Source organism: Eleutherodactylus coqui, chromosome 12 (genome assembly GCF_035609145.1).
Source record: "Eleutherodactylus coqui strain aEleCoq1 chromosome 12, aEleCoq1.hap1, whole genome shotgun sequence".
Classification (NCBI taxonomy): Eukaryota; Metazoa; Chordata; class Amphibia; order Anura; family Eleutherodactylidae; genus Eleutherodactylus; species Eleutherodactylus coqui.
This window is the reverse complement of record NC_089848.1, coordinates 100,001,920-100,020,671: the sequence shown is the minus strand read 5'-3', so window position 1 is coordinate 100,020,671 and position 18,752 is coordinate 100,001,920. Positions and strand designations below refer to the sequence as shown.

General features: G+C 42.8%; 1 protein-coding gene across 1 annotated transcript in view; it reads left to right on the top strand.

Annotated features, from left to right (window-relative positions):
- Positions 1 to 14,914: 14,914 nt before the first annotated feature.
- Positions 14,915 to 18,752, top strand: part of SHH (sonic hedgehog signaling molecule) — a 29,972-nt gene continuing 26,134 nt past the window's right edge. The window contains exon 1 of the mRNA XM_066584600.1: positions 14,915 to 15,381. Within this exon, the coding sequence (XP_066440697.1) occupies positions 15,061 to 15,381 (321 nt within the window). The 5' untranslated portion in view covers positions 14,915 to 15,060. The remainder of the gene's footprint in view (positions 15,382 to 18,752) is intronic.

The following is an 18,752-nucleotide window of genomic DNA, read 5'->3' as shown; positions in this document are numbered from 1 at the left end:
CTGGTGGACATGGAGGCTCTAGTATCCTGTTGTAGCGCCTCTAGCTTGGATATAAAATGTGATACTGGTGGACATGGAGGCTCTAGTATCCTGTTGTAGCGCCTCTAGCTTGGATATAAGATGTGATACAGGCGGGCATGGAGGCTCTAGTACCCTGTTGTATCACCTCTAGCTTGGATGCAAAATGTGATGCTGGCAGGCGCTCTAGCACCCTGTTGTACCGCCTGTAGCTTGGATACAAGATGTGATATGGGCGGGCATGGAGGCTCTAGTGCTCTGTTGTATCACTTCTAGCTTGGATATCCTGCGACATATCGGTCCGCATTTGGTGTAACTGAGCCTCTCGTTCATGCAAACTTGTAGGCTTTCTAAGTTTGTGTCCCAGATGGTCCCCTACATGTTCTATTGGTGATAAATGTAACAACTGGGCGGCCACAGAAGTGTGACAATGTTGTGGGGGCTTCCTGTGGCTCCCTTGTGCGCGGCTGAGCGTTATCCTTCTGCCTCTTGGAAGCCACCATGAGAGGAACACATGTGGCTGTAGGATGTCCTGAATATATCGCTGAGCTGTCATTGTCCCTCATACCACTACTAGGGGGGACCGACTATTGTATGCGATGGCCCCCCAGACCATCACACCAGCAGGGGGCAGTGTGCCGCTCTACAGCAAAGGCAGGATTAATGTGCTCACCTCTAGGTATGGAAGAAAGATCACAGATGCTGGTGTAGTGACCCAGTGTTAGGGGTCTCTCGAGCACTGGCTTGTCTACCTCATGGGTGTTGTCTTTGTGTGTCTGTATGGATGTTGGTCTTTTGTCATGTGTGTGGTGCTGTGTCTCGTGTTAGTGTCACCATACTTTGGTGGTGTTTGTATACCCATCACCCTAACCTGCTCTGTGTGACGTGTGTAGTCAGGGGTTAGGTCAGGGTTGGGACAGACAGTAGTTGGAGAGATGTAGTTGGTAGAAGAGGACATGTGTGATGGAGGATGAGGCTCTGGCATCTCTGTCTGGGCTAAGCCTGGGCACATCCCTGATAAGCCATGGGATGCAAGCCCTCCGGGGACCTGAAGTCTGAATCAGCTCCGGGAGAAGAAATTGGCAAGGAATGTCAGACACTCTCCTGTTTAACCACTGCATTTGATGGTACAACAACACTAGTCTAGCCTGAGAGTTTACCCTAACAAAGCCGTTAGGTCAGCAATAGAGATGAGCGAGTATACTCGCTAAGGCACATTACTCGAGCGAGTAGTGCCTTAGCCGAGTATCTCCCCGCTCATCTCTAAAGATTCGGGGGCCGGCGGGGGGCGAGGAGTGGCGGGGGAGAGCGGGGAGGAACGGAGGGGAGATCTCTCCCTCCCTCTTTCCCTCCGCTCCCCCCTGCTCCACGCTGGAACTCACCTGTCACCGGCGCCGGCCCCCGAATCTTTTGAGATGAGCGGGGAGATACTCGGCTAAGGCACTACTCGCTCGAGTAATGTGCCTTAGCGAGTATACTCGCTCATCTCTAGTCAGCAAGGAAAAAGCGTAACAAGTAGTGAAGGACCGTTCATGTTTTCCCCTCTGTGTTAGGAATGCTCCTTGATGAATTTCTCATCAGATAACTGAGATTGGTGGCAACTGTATTAGGGCTCTGTCACATGAGCGGAGGTCTGCGCGTATTTCTGCACGTAAAAACATCCGCACCGCAGGCATCCATACCTGTCAAAAAAAGAGCATATGGCCGGCAATGGAGCTGGTCATGCGGATTTCCTTCTGCCCATGGTGCAGGCGTTTTTCCACGTGGAAATATGCACGGATCACCACCCATGTGACTGAGCCCTCACGGGAAAGGAGTGTCTGCTTTATCCAAGTGTACCAAAGATTGTCCCAGAAAACACGTGCCAGGGGTATTGTACCTAAGACTGTTGGACTTTATTCTTGGAAAATCAAAGTTGGGAAATGTGGTATAAAAAGCTGTGTGCCTCCGGTTTAAACTACACTTCGATTATGGACTCTTTTTTTTTTTATTTCCTGATGGTTTATTTCTCTAAGAAGCACTGGCATCACGTGGATATTTTCAAGGCAAGTCGTTATTACCACCTTAGGTATTTTTACCACTGTGTGCCGCTGGGCCAGGCCGTGCTTAAGTGCTCCAGGGAGGGACAGTAGAGCCGCCGTTGACAAACATCTTAATCCTCGCTGTCTTCCCGCTTAGGCCTGGCTGCCACACCAGATACCGCCCATTCGAGAGAGGAGCATCGATTCTGTCTGCCGATGCCGTTGTCTGTGCAGGCAAACAAGCAGCTTATGGGCAGATGGATCTGGTATCCTATAAGGGCCACAATTGCAGACTACCGGTCTTCACTCTCTGGCTGCCCGCATTGCTCTGCTTTCTGGCTGGAAACCAACAAGAGATTGCAAGACAACTGAGAAGAGCGCCCCTATAATATTTTTGTGTGAAAAATTATTTCACAGGATGTCAAAACTAGTAGAGGGCCAAAATTGACCTTTAGGCCCTGTAGGCATTCTATTACGTCAGGCACATCTTAATAGGCATAAATACATGGAAGCCCTGGGGTCTTCACAAGGCCCTGAGTTGTCATAACACCCGACCAGCACCCTGCATCTCATTACAGGGGGTGGGGGAATTCGGGAGACAGCGATTCAGGCCATTTAAATGCTGCTGTCAGATTTGACAGTGGCATCTAGCTGCTATCGGCGTTATCTCCAGTTGTGACTATTGCAGGTTGGTGTTAACTGTCAAAGAAATTCAGCATCCACCATGTATGGAGTGGCTTGGCTTCAAGGCCCATTCTGTATAAACCCCGTTATTGGAGGGTGGATATGTATACCATTAAGGGGTTAATATTCACTCTGCTTTTAAGGCAATAATACTGTGCAATGGTGAACATGGATGTTGGCTGAGGTCAGGGGTCACAAGTGCAGCCGATCCAGATGCTGTCCCATTGCACTGCACAGGTTGTCACCTAGGAGGGAACAGGTTGGAAATAGGAGGAACTCCAAGTGCCTGGCGGTCAGTCAGCAGTGAGAAAGATCTGCGGGCGGTGATGGTCCTGCTGAGAGAAGTTAGTGATCCTGGGATCCAACAAAGTGCTTTAAGATCGCCATATAAAACGTTGACCCTCTTCTGGACTGCTGTTGCTGACTTGGGACCGTTGGATTGAGAACTTGATCCAGGATATCGCGGTTCTGAACCACTTTCAACAGCAGTGGAAAAATGGCAGCCTGGTCTGATGAATCACATTTTCTTTTACATTATGTGGACAGCCAGCTGCATATGTATCACTTACCTGGGGAAGAGGTGGCAGCAGGATGCACTATGGGAAGAAGACATTCCGTCAGACACTGTGATGCTTGGGGCAAGGTTCTACTGGCAAACTCTGGGTCTCACCTGGCATTTAAGTGAGTGTGACACTTACTACCTACTCAATAATTGCATGGAGATATGAAAGGGGATAGTTGTTCTGTAAAGTGGTTAGGTAGGTGGTATATGTCACATCCACATGATTCCCGGACTCAAGGTTTGCCAACGCGTCATAAGGTGTCCAGAATGGCACACTGCCACCACTGGCTTGTCCTATTCCCATAGTGCATCATGGTGCAGTCTCCTCATCAGATCTTCACAAATCTTGTGTCATTTTAGCGCCTGTGTGAAGGCAGCCTTAGGGTGCATTCAAATTAAGAATTTTCCTGTGCAAGTTCTGTCCAATCACTCATATACATCAGATTAAGCACCCCTTTAATTTGAACCTCTCATTCCCGCCTCCAAGACCTCTCCAGAGCAGCACCAGTCCTCTAGAATGCGCTACCCAAAACTATCCAGGCAATCCATGACACACAACTTCAGAAGTGCTCTAAAAATACACCTCTTCAGGGAGGCATACCATGTCCCCTAAACCAAACCCCTCTGTAGTCCGTCTTTGGGGGTGTGCGGTGATGGACTCCGCTGCGGTATTCCGCTTGCGGAGCCCATCACGGCCATGCGCATGAGCCCTTAGGCTGCCTTCACACTGCTTTCAACTTTTAGAACTGCCTGTTCATTTGCTACAAGAGATGAGCGAGCGTACTCGTTAAGGCGATTTACTCGAGAGAGCATCGCCTTTTTCGAGTACCTGCTGTCTCGTCACTGAAGATTCGGGGGTGGGCCGGGAATGAGCAAGGGGTTGTGGAGGGGATCGGGAGGGAGAGAGAGACATCTCTCTCACTCTCCACCCCGCTCCCTTCCTCCGCCCCGCGCCGCCCCCCCGAATCTTCAGGGACGAGCCAGCAGGTACTCGAAAAAGGCGATGCTCTCTCGAGTAAATCGCCTTAATGAGTATGCTCGCTCATCTCTATTTGCTACCTAATATATCCCCTTCCGATAGGCGCCATTATTACTACCTAATCTACGTGATTTACTGCACCTCCCTGTGGTTTTAATGTTATCTCTGATCAGTGCATATAATAATATCATTTGACTCGTTAGTCCATGATACTGATAGCCCGCCGGCTCCGATAACCGTAGTAAGCACGGCACTCCATGTATTTGCACTAGATGCACTGATGTGGGATCATTCCCAGTCTGCATGTGGCCAGAAGTGAGATGGGACCAGACTGCTGCAGTCTGTGGAGCTTCGTGTTTGTGCAGACAATGGGCCTGAAATGGATTTTTTTAATCCAAGACTGAATGTAATCCCTTTAAAGAAGGCGTTCCTGTCCGGGTTTAGGCCATAATAATCCTCACTATACAGTCACCCCAGGTGAAACGTGATGGTGACTCTGGTTCCTGGGAGTTGTTTGTGCCTGTGACTCCAGTATTGCTAACCAGTTCTAAAGAGCAATCCTGAAACTCGTAACCACAAACCAGCAGACAGAATTAACACACCCACAGCAGCGCTCCTGTAATGTGCAGTAATACTTGTCTACTGATCCTCTTACATCAGCACGCAACCTCCTCTCACTACGAATGATACTACCGTAGTGTCATCTACCTGTTGGGCTGAGGTGACTATGTCGCACCTTCACCGCCCGCACAAGCTCGGATGTACAGAATGCTTCTTCTGAAACCACATCAACATTGATATTCCAACCTGCATAGTTGTACAGGACCGCAGGCAACGGGCTTGGAGCTTTCCCAGTTTTCCAGATCAGTAACTGCCTGAAAAGGCGTAGGGCTGGCATGGTTGTCGAGCAGGGGTGCCAGGTTGAGTCTACAAGCAAGGTCATGGTCCCCTTTTCTGAGCCGACACAAGGCACTTAGGACCATGTTCCGGTCACACTGGCTATGGTGATGGCTTGCTCTTAAAGAAGACCCAACTGGCAGCCGTGGCTTGAAGACTATGTTGCAGGTGATGGTGCGATGTAGGTTCAGGATGGCCAGCAACTGATAGATGGAGGCATCATGGTGGCGGAAAACCCTCTAAGGCTGAGTTCTCACTGGGCAGTTTCCAGGCGGAAAGCTCGCGGTTTGGCCGCAGCGAAAAACCGTGAGATTTCCGCCAGGAATCCGCTGCTTCAAAACCCGTAGCACTTAGCCGCGGGTTTTGAAGCGGCCTGGCTGCACGCTCTTCCACTGTGGCCGGAGCTCCCATAGAGGAGCGCGCGGCTGCAGCGGAAGAAAAAGAATGAACATGCGGCCGGCAAATCCACGCCGGCTTCTGCCGCTTTGCCATGGCAGATTCTCCATATCGTGTGGATGAGATTTCCGAGAAATATTGTGCATATGGCTGGCTAATCCCGGGATTAGCGTCCACAGGTGGATTTGCCGCAAGGAACGGAATTTCCACGGCAAATCCGCCCATTGGGAACCGAGCCCAGGCTACCAAAACAGGGTGCTTTGCGCTCTCTCTGAATTACCCCACATAGTCGTGCCGTACAAATCTCCTCCTGCATGGTGCTGTACAACGTTTAAGTTCCACCATCAGAGAAACTCCCTCCCCCTCCCTTTTTCCAGCTTCCATAGAAATCTATAGGAGTTTGCTGCGTATTTCAAAAAAAGATAGGGAAAAACCTTCTCTACGCGGAGTATAAAACTGGTGACCATAAACGGTCGCGTATGTGTTTTTTTCCCAGCGCGATTTTTTTGATGCTGCAAAAAATCCTTCATCTGAATGAAGCATGGTCGCGTTTTTTCAGCGATTTTTTACGCAGCTAAATACCTGCATTAATACGTGTTTTCCAGTTTTTCAACAGGCCAATCTGTTACTGCTTTATCAAAAGAAGCCTTTTCCTTTAATTCCACCTTAGTCCCCCATGCTGATGTTATGTCTCTATGTGTGCTACACAGATGAAGAAATCCTGTGTTCTCCATGTGCAGAGTATAAAGGACACACAACAGCTCCTCCGGCCAGCTCAGAGAGGACTAAGAATTAGAGCTACAGAAGGGAAAGCTGGTGATAAATGCAGGATGCTAGTCAGATATAAGTGTTATTCCTCGCGAACACATATGGCAGCTTATCCTGAAAGTGTAGGAACATTGAGGGCCCTTTCACACAGGCGTAAATGAATTGCTACTGTGATTCCCTGATGCAACTTGCATCCTACAGCACATGGACACCCCATCCGTGTGCTGTCCGATATGCACAAGCAGTGGGTATTGCATGTCCAATTCTTGTCCGTGATACAAACCACAATAGAACATGTTGCAATTATTTTGCATGGACTGAAGGTACGTGTAAAAAAAAAATGCAAATTGCATGTCTGAAAAGCCCCGTTAAAGTCAATGGGTCCATTTACTGTCTGTGTGCAGCTCGTTACAAACTTGGACAAAATACACAGGTGTATCAATAAGTCTTTACTCACAGGTTTTACATCTTACCAGTCCTCCCTCCTTCTACGCCCTAGGCACTTGCCTATTTGTCCTAATGCTTAAAATGGCCCAGCTTACACCCCCAATATGCCGCAGCCTCTGATCCTACCTGACAAGTATGGTGTAACGTTTGCCTCAGTTATGTCCTTCCTTATAACGGACAGGAATATTTAGATATTTAGATTTTCCTTCTATTCCGCATAAGGATGTGAATACAGAGTATATGTAAGAATAAGAGGATGATTCTACACTTGGGATAAGGTATACACAAAGTCATTTTCCCTGCCAGCTCTTGGTCTTTGGAGCATCCATGCAGCCTGCCAACAACAATCATGGCCTCCTAGACAGAGAACTACGCTATGCTACCAAAGGTATTGGGACACCCTATTATAACAATGGATCCTGTCACAAGTCCTAAGCCGTGCTACATGAGAGGCAGACCCTTGGAGGTGTCAGCCACAGTTTGTGATGGGAACTACATGCTATTAGATATACAAGCTGTCCATCGTAAAGCACAATGCATCGGCCCATCTACAATGCTGCAAGGAGCGTCATAACTGGGCAGTTAGGCAATGGAAGAACGTTCTATGGAGTGACAAATCCCACTACTCCATCTTCAGATCATATGGATGCCCCTGGGTGTGGAGGATGATGAGGAACATCTTCTGCCTGAGTGTGTTGTGCCAAGAGGTAAGTACTGCGGAGGTTCCGTTATGGTCTAGGGATGTTTTACAAAGCATGGTATCAGTCCATTCATTGTAGTGACAAGAACCATGAACACAGAGGTGTACCCTGACATTCTAGACAATAATGTGCTGCCGACAATGTGGTAATACTCTGGGAATGGTCGGCCATACTTCCAAAAAGACAACGCACCTCGTCACACATCCAACATTGTTTTACGTTGGCTTGCTCTCCTTGGGGAGAGACGATTCCATCCCCCAACCCACTCACCCCCTAGGTGTCTTCACACACTTTTTGGGTGCTCTCCTTTAGGAGAGACGACACCCCTCTTGTGCCTCTTCTAAAACAGCAACAAGCCTTCCAGTGTTCGATTCAGTGGTGCTCTAAAACTAGGTTCCCATATATCAGTTGTGTCCAGCCAGTGTTTTCATGGTACAGGTGGACAGAACGGATGACTTTTTGGTGCATTTTCTACTCCAGTCCAGCATCCATAACCAGATGGAAAAACACTGCATGCAACATTTTTCTGTCTGTTCTACTGAGGCATCCGGGATCAAAACTGCTGCCCTTAACTGTGTCATAGAAAACTATGGGGTTGATTCTGGCATCAGTTTCCCTCCATGTTTCATTACAATGCCAAATGGAAGAAAATTCCAGACATTGTCACAGAAGTGAATGAGATCTGTAGCTGCAATACCATGCCGGGCCACTGCACAGTGTACAGAGCTACCTGCTTCCAGCTCCGTGACGTATCCTGAGGATAGGTCATCAGTGGGTTTTTTAGAGCTAGAAAACCCCTTTAAGATGGCATCTTATATGTGGATATTTTTGCAATGGTCTGTTTCTCACGTGCAGGAGTGAAAGGAGTGCGCTGGAAGCAGCTCAGGTCATACTAGCAGTTGGGGATTTTCCGGTAAACCCTATGAGATTCAACCTGGAGCTGCTGTAACCCGTAGAGCCCTGTGCTGCCTATTGATCCACGCCACATAGAAGGAGTGTTCAGCGCAGGCAGCTGCCAGTGAAGAACTATCCCACAACATTGCAGGTTTTATACTTTGGCACAATCCAACCATGTGTTACCTCAGCGCTGCAGACCACATCAAACACCCGGACCCCCCCTCCCAGGTTTTATTTTGCTTTTATCTGTTTGAACAAACAGCCGATAGCAGAGAAGAAGCTGCCTGGTGACTTCCATGGAATCTGGAGGGGAGCAGCAGAGAATGGGATGAGGCTGTGGCATCTGGAAGACATTCATAGACTTGTAGTACCCCGGTGGCCATGATCAGAATCACAGCAGCCACTCAAAGTGATTCCACAAGACTTGCAGGTCCACCTCAGCCATGCTTAGACTATTAGTTCATCAACACTTGCAGTTCTGCCCAAGTCATGCTTAGACTAGTAGTTCTACAAAATGTGCAGTTTTACCTTAGCCATGCTTAGACTAGTAGTTCTACAATACTTGCAGTTCCTCCCCATGCTTAGACTAGTAGTTCCACAAGACTTGTAGTTCCACCTCAGCCATGCTTCGACTAATAGTTCTACAAGACTTGCAGTTTTTCCCTCAGCCATGCTTAGAATAATAGTTCCACAAGAATTGTGGGTTTCCCCCTCAGCCATGCTTAGACTAGTAGTTCTACCAGACTTGTATTCCACTCTGACCCTGCTTAGACTTGTAGTTCCAGAAGGCTTATAGTGCCATATCCACATGCTCATGCTAGTAGTTCCACAAGACTTGTAGTTTGACCGCGGCCATGCTTAGACTAGTAGTTCCACAAAACTTGTGTCTAAGGATTCTAATGCTAGCACTTCCAGAATATTTGTAGCTCTACTTAGACTAGTAGCTCCACACTAGTCACGTTGACACTAGAGATTCCATAATGTGTAGCTCCTCCTCCTTTAGTCATGCTTTGACTAGTAGTCCCACAAGTTTTGTAGTTTTCCCTCAGCTTTCTTTAGACTGGTAATTCAACAGGACTTCCACATAAGTAATGCTTAGAGTTGTAGTTCCACAGGACATGAAGTGCCACCTGTTCTACCAAATGTTCCAGCATGCTTAGACTTGTTGTTCTACAGCTGACACCTTTAGTGGATTCCATAACGATAAGCCCTCCCTTACACTTGCCATCAGTGGTGCAAACTATGGGTAGTATAAGGGTGGCTTCACATGGCTGTATTTGCACCACGCATTGCGACGTGGATTTAGCGCGCACAATCCACAGAGAATAGAACCCATTCATATCAATTGGTTTGTTCTCATTAACGATTTTTTTTGCTGGCGTTTCGGTTTGACACAAAAAAAAATCGTACCTGCTCTATCTTTCTGCGTATTTGTGTACCAAAGGGCCCCATAGAAATCTATGGGAGGTGTGCAAATATGCACAATACGCTGCGCAGTTCCGTAAAAACAGAACACATCTGGACTTCATTAGGCTAATTAGCCTTTTAAATCAGGATGCGGGTGGGGGGGCGCACGCATATGAATAGGCCCTGCGTCCGCAAAAACGTACAGTACTATGTGCCGGTATGCACACAAATCAATCTCGTTCACTACGCAAATACATTGCGCTGAAGCGAGCGTATTTGTGAATACATTTGTCGGACGCCCCCCCCCCCCCCCCCCCAAGAATAAGAAGGATACAGGAATATTCACACAGATGTTTGCGATCCGTAAAAAATCACTTGAGCAATCTTCATACACTTTTTATGCCTTTTTGCGATTTTTCAGCATGATTTTCACCCATTTTGCATCAGATTTTCAAAAAAAGGAATCTACATAAATGTACAGGCTGGCCACTTACTGGTTTTCTTCATCTTTTTTATAGTCACCATGGTTACAGGCGTAAAAAATAGAGTGCAATCGCATCAAACAAGTGCAATCCGTTTTTTTTTTCATACGTCCATAGACTTGAATATGACGTACGGCAGTTTTTATGGATCGGTCTGTTCTTCCCATGATGAAATTGCCCGTGCGGCTATTAACCATTTAAAATACAGTGCTTTATTTCCGTCCAATTTTTTTTTTTTACAGAAAATCACATGGAAAAATCGCCCGTATGAATATACGCCCAGGCTGCGTCCGCACTTGCCGTTGTTGCTGCTTTTTTGAACCAGAGCGCAAGAACTACATAAAAAAATTGCATGCATTGTTCAAAACCGCACCGTTTCTAAAAAAACCCGCTCATATTCCGCATATAACAAGGCATGCAGACCAAAAACACAGCAAAAAGAAAAAAGTGTGAACGCAACCTAAAACATCCAATTAGAAGACAATTTATATGCTGCACCAGAAATATTACTCCTGCAGTGAAGTAAAACTATGAAGCATAATGTTCTTCCTCTTCCTGTGGTTGACACACAGCAAAGAGCAAAGACTTCCATCCAGCCTTATCACTGCACATTCTCCTGCTTCACCTGAGCTATAAGGGGGGGGCTTCCTCCAAGCACTTGTGTGCGGCTTGTAATAGGTTATTAGAGGTCACAACGCATAGATCTTCGCCTGGACCAAAGAGATAACAATTCATTTGTGGTTCCAATGTCCTTTCTCCAGGATCAGGCTGTAGCAAAGCTTCTAGTTGTGGTGTTTTACACAAGACTTAAACTTTAATGACAATAGATAGATAGATAGATAGATAGATAGATAGATAGATAGATAGATAGATAGATAGATAGATAGATAGATAGATAGATATGAGATAGATAGATAGATAGATAGATAGATAGATAGATATGAGATAGATAGATAGATAGATAGATAGATAGATAGATAGATAGATATGAGATAGATAGATAGATAGATAGATAGATAGATAGATAGATAGATAGATAGATAGATAGATAGATAGGAGATAGATAGATAGATAGATAGATAGATAGATAGATAGATAGATAGATAGATATGAGATAGATAGATAGATAGATAGATAGATAGATAGATAGATAGATATGAGATAGATAGATAGATAGATATGAGATAGATAGATAGATAGATAGATAGATAGATAGATAGATAGATATGAGATAGATAGATAGATAGATAGATAGATAGATAGATAGATAGATAGATAGATAGATAGATAGATAGATAAGATAGATAGATAGATAGATAGATAGATAGATATGAGATAGATAGATATGAGATAGATAAGATAGATAGATATGAGATAGATAGATATTAGATAAATAGATAGATAGATATGAGATAGATATGAGATAGATATGAGATAGATAGATAGATAGATAGATAGATAGATAGATAGATATGAGATAGATGGGATAGATAGATAGATAGATAGATAGATAGATAGATAGATAGATAGATAGATAGATAGATAGATATTAGATAGATATAAGATAGATAGATAGATAGATATTTATTAGATTGATATGAGATATATAGATAGATATGAGATATATAGATAGATAGATAGATAGATAGATAGATAGATAGATAGATAGATATGAAATAGATAGATAGATAGATAGATAGATAGATAGATAGATATGAGATAGATAGATAGATAGAGACATAGAAAGATAGATAGATATGAGATAGATAGATATGAGATAGATAGATAGATAGATAGATAGATAGATAGGAGATAGATAGATAGATAGATAACAGATAGATAGATAGATATGAGATAGATAGATAGATAGATAGATAGATAGATAGGCAGATAGATAGACAGATATGAGATAGATAGATATGAGATAGATAGATAGATAAATATGAGATAGATAGATAGATAGATAGATAGATAGATAGATAGATAGATAGATAGATATGAGATAGATAGATAGATAAATATTTATTAGATTGATATGAGATATATAGATAGATATGAGATAGATAGATAGATAGATAGATAGATAGATAGATAGATAGATATGAAATAGATAGATAGATAGATAGATAGATAGATATGAGATAGATAGATAGATAGAGACATAGAAAGATAGATAGATATGAGATAGATAGATATGAGATAGATAGATAGATAGATAGATAGATAGATAGATAGATAGATAGATAGATAGGAGATAGATAGATAGATAGATAGATAACAGATAGATAGATAGATATGAGATAGATAGATAGATAGATAGATAGATAGGCAGATAGATAGACAGATATGAGATAGATAGATATGAGATAGATAGATAGATAAATATGAGATAGATAGATAGATAGATAGATAGATAGATAGATAGATAGATAGATAGGAGATAGATAGATAGATAAATAGATAGATAGATATGAGATATATAGATATGAGATAGATAGATAGACAGATAGATAGATAGATAGATAGATAGATAGATAGATAGATAGATAGATAGATATGAGATAGATAGATAGATAGATAGATAGATAGATAGATAGATAGATAGATAGATATGAGATAGATAGATAGATAGATAGATAGATAGATAGATAGATAGATAGATTGATAGATAAAATGTACAATGATACATACAAGTAGACTAGAAAACAACAGAAGTATATTATACACATATAATACACAAACATACATAATACATACCTATATATAGTACATGTATCTGAAACATACACACATACATATACAATATGTATACATACCATAAACATATATAATACTTACATTACACACCTACATATAATGCACATATACACAAGTACATTATACATACAAATAGATAGAATACACACATGGAGATAATATATGCACACATGTAATACATGGATAAACATGCTTATGAGGGCTTCCACAAATGAATGTATGCGCATATTTGCTCGCCCCAATGGAGCATATTTGCGCATGTACAAGGTTTTCAGATGACAGCAATCAGGCTGTTACACTCGTGTTTGCGCACAGTAATGTGAGTTTTGCGCCAGTTCCCGTGGTACTCCCTTTCCGTGGAAGAGAATGGCTATTTAGGGCCTAATTAGCGCCAGCTGTCTTCTTTTCTCTTCCCCTTGACATTTTTTTAACCTGCCACAGACTTCTATGGCAGCTTGCAGCGTAACACGCAGAAAAATGGAGCAGGTCCTACCTTTTCTCGTGAGTAGAAAATGCATACGTGACACACAGATTCGTGAGAATGAACCCGCTGAAATGAATGGCTTCAATTTGTCACGTTGTACGGATGTGAGTTTCACATACGCAAAAACCTATGCAAACGCTTTATAAGCCCTAAGGGCGGCTTTACACAATCGTATGCGCAAAAATAATTACCACAGCGTAAAATGCTTGCGCACAAAACACAAAGAAAAGAATCAATTGATTTCAATCGGTTCGTTCTCATAAACGTTTTTGTGCACGCAGTAAAGTAGGACATGCTCTATTTTTTTGCGTATCAAAGGACCCATAGAAGTCTATGGGAGATGCGCAAATACGCAGTTAATACCCACATAACTGCACAATATGCTGCGCAAAACTACAGGGGAAAAAACTGATCTGGACCTCATTAGGCTAAATAACCTTTTAAACCATGGCGGGAGTATATTGCACGCACATGTGAACATGCCACTTATATACCACACACATAGATAGATAGATAGATAGATAGATAGATAGATAGATAGATAGATAGATAGATATGAGATAGATAGATAGATAGATAGATAGATAGATAGGAGATAGATAGATAGATAGATAGATAGATAGATAGATAGATAGATAGATTTGAGATAGATAGATAGATAGATAGATAGATAGATAGATAGATAGATAGGAGATAGATAGATAGATAGATAGATAGATAGATAGATAGATAGATAGATAGATTTGAGATAGATAGATAGATAGATAGATATGAGATAGATAGATAGATAGATAGATAGATAGATAGATATGAGATAGATAGATAGATAGATAGATAGATAGATATGAGATAGATAGATAGATAGATAGATAGGAGATAGATAGATAGATAGATAGATAGATAGATAGATAGATAGATAGATAGATAGATGCAGGATACATACATATGCATATAGTGCAATGCACACATAAACACATAAGTTATACTGTAATGTACAGACAACTGCACCACACACACACTATATATATATATATATATATATATATATATATATATATATATATATATATATATACACACACACACACAACCTACAGGCATACTACATTCAGACACAACCCACAGACATAGGGGCAGGATGCATGCATGCACATACATATACCCAGGATACATATAGAGGCAGGACACACCGCACACCTCAGTGCTGCCCCGCCCCCTCTATACACAGAGCACGAGCTCCTCATCTCTTCTGGCTTCTATTAGAAGGAGAAGAAGCTCCTGGGCAGCCAATCAGCTGGGGCCCCTCTGCTATAATATAGAGGCTGGAGCTCCTGCGCTCACTGCTCTGACTCCTCATTGCTCTGCACTTACTGTCAGACCTTTTTTTTTTTTTTGCCCCCCTTTTTTTTTTTTTGGAAACTTTTGTCCCCTTATCTGGAGCCCCAGCAGATCTCCATGTGCAGCTCACTCTCCTCTGAGCACCTGTCCAGGAGGGAGCCGCTGGATCCTACCATCATCCCAGGAGGACGAGCTGTCTAATAGCACTGCTAGCACTGCTGGATGCACAGGGACGAGATGCTGCTGCTGCTGCTCAGAGCTCTTCTCCTTGGGGTCTTCATCAGCGCCCTGCTGCTACCTCCTGCCTCAGCCTGTGGACCTGGCAGGGGGATTGGCAAGAGAAAACACCCCAAAAAGCTGACCCCTTTAGCCTATAAGCAATTTATCCCCAATGTGGCAGAGAAGACCCTGGGGGCCAGTGGAAGATATGAAGGAAAGATTACTAGGAACTCGGAGAGGTTTAAAGAGCTCACCCCAAATTATAACTCTGACATCATATTTAAAGACGAGGAGAACACAGCAGCAGACAGGCTCATGACCCAGGTACAGCCATTAAATCTTTATATATGACCATCCTGCTCATATAGTCATATTCTATGTCCTTTTTCTGGGTGTCTTGCTCATTTGGATGTCATTAAATGCAACATGTTACCGTATATTGATCCATAATAACTGTTTTATTGACCTGATACAATGTATAACAGTACATAATGATCACTCAATCTCTTCTACATCTGCTCAGGGGATAAACTTTGTCTATTGTAGACTACATTGTTTCACTGGATGCCGATTAATCAACCTGTTCCACATTGGCCACCTACTACACTACAGCAATAATCTGATACATTATAACCACCGATGAACTAATGCAATAATCTGTTAAATTGTATCCAGCAATGTAAAATGCAATTATCTACTACAATGTAGAGTGCAATAAACTGATACATTGTATCCAGCAACGAACTAATGCAATAATCTGTTATACTTTATCCAGCAATGTAGAATGCAATAATCTACTGCAATGAATCCACCAATGAACTAATGCAATAATATGCTATATTGTATCCAGCAGTGAAATAATGCAATACTCTGATACATCTATTCAGCAGTGAACTAATGCAATAATCTGATACATTGTAAATAGCATTGAAGAATGCAGTAATCTGCTATATTGTATCTAGCAATGAACTAATGCAATAATCTGCTATATTGTATCTAGCAATGAACTAATGCAATAATGTGATACATTGTATCCAGCAGTAAACTAATGCAACACTCTGATACATTATATCCAGCAAAGAATTAATGCAATAATCTGATACATTGTGCCCAGCAATGAACTAATGCATTAATCTGCTATGTTGTATTTAGTAATGAATTGATGCAATAAAATGATATATTGCATCCAGGATTGAACTAATGCAACAACCTGATACATTATGTCCAGCATAAATATGCTATATTTTATCCAACAATGAATTTATACAACAATCTGCTTTCTTGTATTAAGCTCGCATTCATTCCCGACATATATATAAGGCTAGACATTGGCCTTCTAGAATGAGGCTACTTTAGTCTTTAGTGCTCAGTTATCCCTCCACAATAGCCAGTACAATCTTAATCGACCGCCTGCTCGTTTAAATCTGACTATAGCATTATATTCAGCATTGCCCATCAGAGCGTGAATATATTGATATGTATTTAAGGATGCCCGGTGCCATCCTCTGATACCTTCTCCTTGTAACTTGGCTACATGACATCATCCCTTCTCCAATGAGATATTGTAAATTAATAGGTTCCCAGAAAGGAGTAGTTGGAGATTTAACTCCATCCGCACCAGGACTTTCTTGCATAGCAGTAGGGGGTATACAGAGGTCAGGCTGCATTTCCTATATTTATGGTGCATGCATATTCATATATACATATGAATGGATGGATAAATATGATATAGATATGGGATATCTATCTATCTATTTGCATTGTGCCTCTCCGGGATTTCTTCAGCTCATCCAAGTGACAGGCTTCCCTTGGAATCTCTGAGCTGCCACCTTAAATTTCCCTGTCCCTTAAGGAACTGACTGCCAGATCAATTGAATGAGCACAGATCAGACAGCCGGGCTTGGGGGTCACCCTTCTTAACCCCAGTCCTGCCACAGGGCTAAGCAGCAGCAGCAGCTTTCTTGGTCATGTATGTATCACATCTGCTGATACCTATATACTGTATTTACCATATATACTTATATATATGCAGATACAGACAATTATCTACAGACATCCAGTATACAATGATAGAGCCTCCTTGCATTATATTATATGGTTGCATGCAGGAGTGTGAGCAGCCTGGTGTCAGCACTGAGCTGCACCGCCAGACAGACACATCTTCAGCTCCACTTACTCATCACTTGTATCGATCGCAACGGCTTGTGTTTCAGCTTGTGTGACTCTGGACTGCACGAAAATGGACAATGTTTGGAGCCCAGGGGAAGGAAGACTTAATGCCCCCTGCCAGGGGGAACAGCAGAAGATGATAGATAGATAGATAGATAGATAGATAGATAGATAGATAGATAGATAGATAGATAGATAGATAGATAGATAGATAGATAGATAGATAGATAGATAGATAGATAGATAGATAGAAGGATGACAGATAATCCTTCTTTCATATTAGATATGAAAAGATACAGCACACATCTCCAATTTTGCACCCAGACATCCTTCTGCCCACTACTGTCTTTTCTCTAAGGCTAGTGCCAGTTCCTCCACTGGGGCACCTTTGTGCCACTCTCACCGCATTTGCTGGCAGTATCTGAACTCCTGACCTCCTGTCAACTTCCTTGAGAAAAGTCAACCAACAGCAAGTCATTTCTTCCTTCCCAGCAGCATTCTTAGACAGGGGTGATGCCACCAGGTGCGACCTGATGCCAGCAGCCTCTCTCTCTCTCTCTGCTGTGGGCACCAGAGCAGTTATCTGCAGGCGTCTTATTAAACCCATGTAAAGAGGCCAATAAAGTCTTGTTCAGGTACATTCTTGGCAGGTGCCCGGACCCGCCTCACCAGTCTATCTAGTATGTAAAGATTTTCACTCAATGGCTCTGTAAAACTTTCAAAATGTTTGTTTAATGCTTTAGTTTCTAGTTAATATTAACTCAAGTGGGAGAGACAGAGCAAAATGACAAACTAGGCAGGGAAGTGCACCCAGATAGGGGAAGTTGTGTACAGAATCCTTCAGTATATATAGTACTATAAGCCATCTATATCTAGTACAGTTTTGTGCAAAAGTTTTAGGCAGGTGTGGAAAAGATGCTTCAAAGTAAAAATGCTTTCTGAAATAAAGTGTTAATAGTTGTTTTTGTCACTTAACAAAGTGCAAAAACAAATGAAAATCAAATCAATATTTGGTGTGACCACCCTTTAACTTCACAACAGCATCCATTCTTCTAGATGCACTTGCACACAGTTTTTGAAGGAACTCGGCAGGGAAGTTGTTCTAAACATCTTGGAGAACTAATCAATGACTTTCTGTCGATGTCCGCTCACTCCAATTCTTCTGTCTCTCCATGTAATCCCAGACAGACATGATGATGATGATATCAGGACTCTTGAGGGCCAAATCATCACCTCTAGGACTCCCTGTTATACTTCATCCTGAAGATGGTTCCTAATGACATTGTCTGGATGTTTGGAGTTGTTGTCCTGCTGCAGAATATATTTGGAGTAATTCAGACACCTACTATTTTTTTTTAAAGCAGTCTTACTTACTTTGCATCATTTTTCCCCACCTGCCCAAAACTTCTGCACAGCATTGTAGGTGAGAAGAGCAATGCATTTGTATGAATGAAGTGACAACCAGGTGTTAAGCAGACACCTAGGTGCATGTGTAGAGATGAGCCTGGTCTTCTGGAAGCCACCAG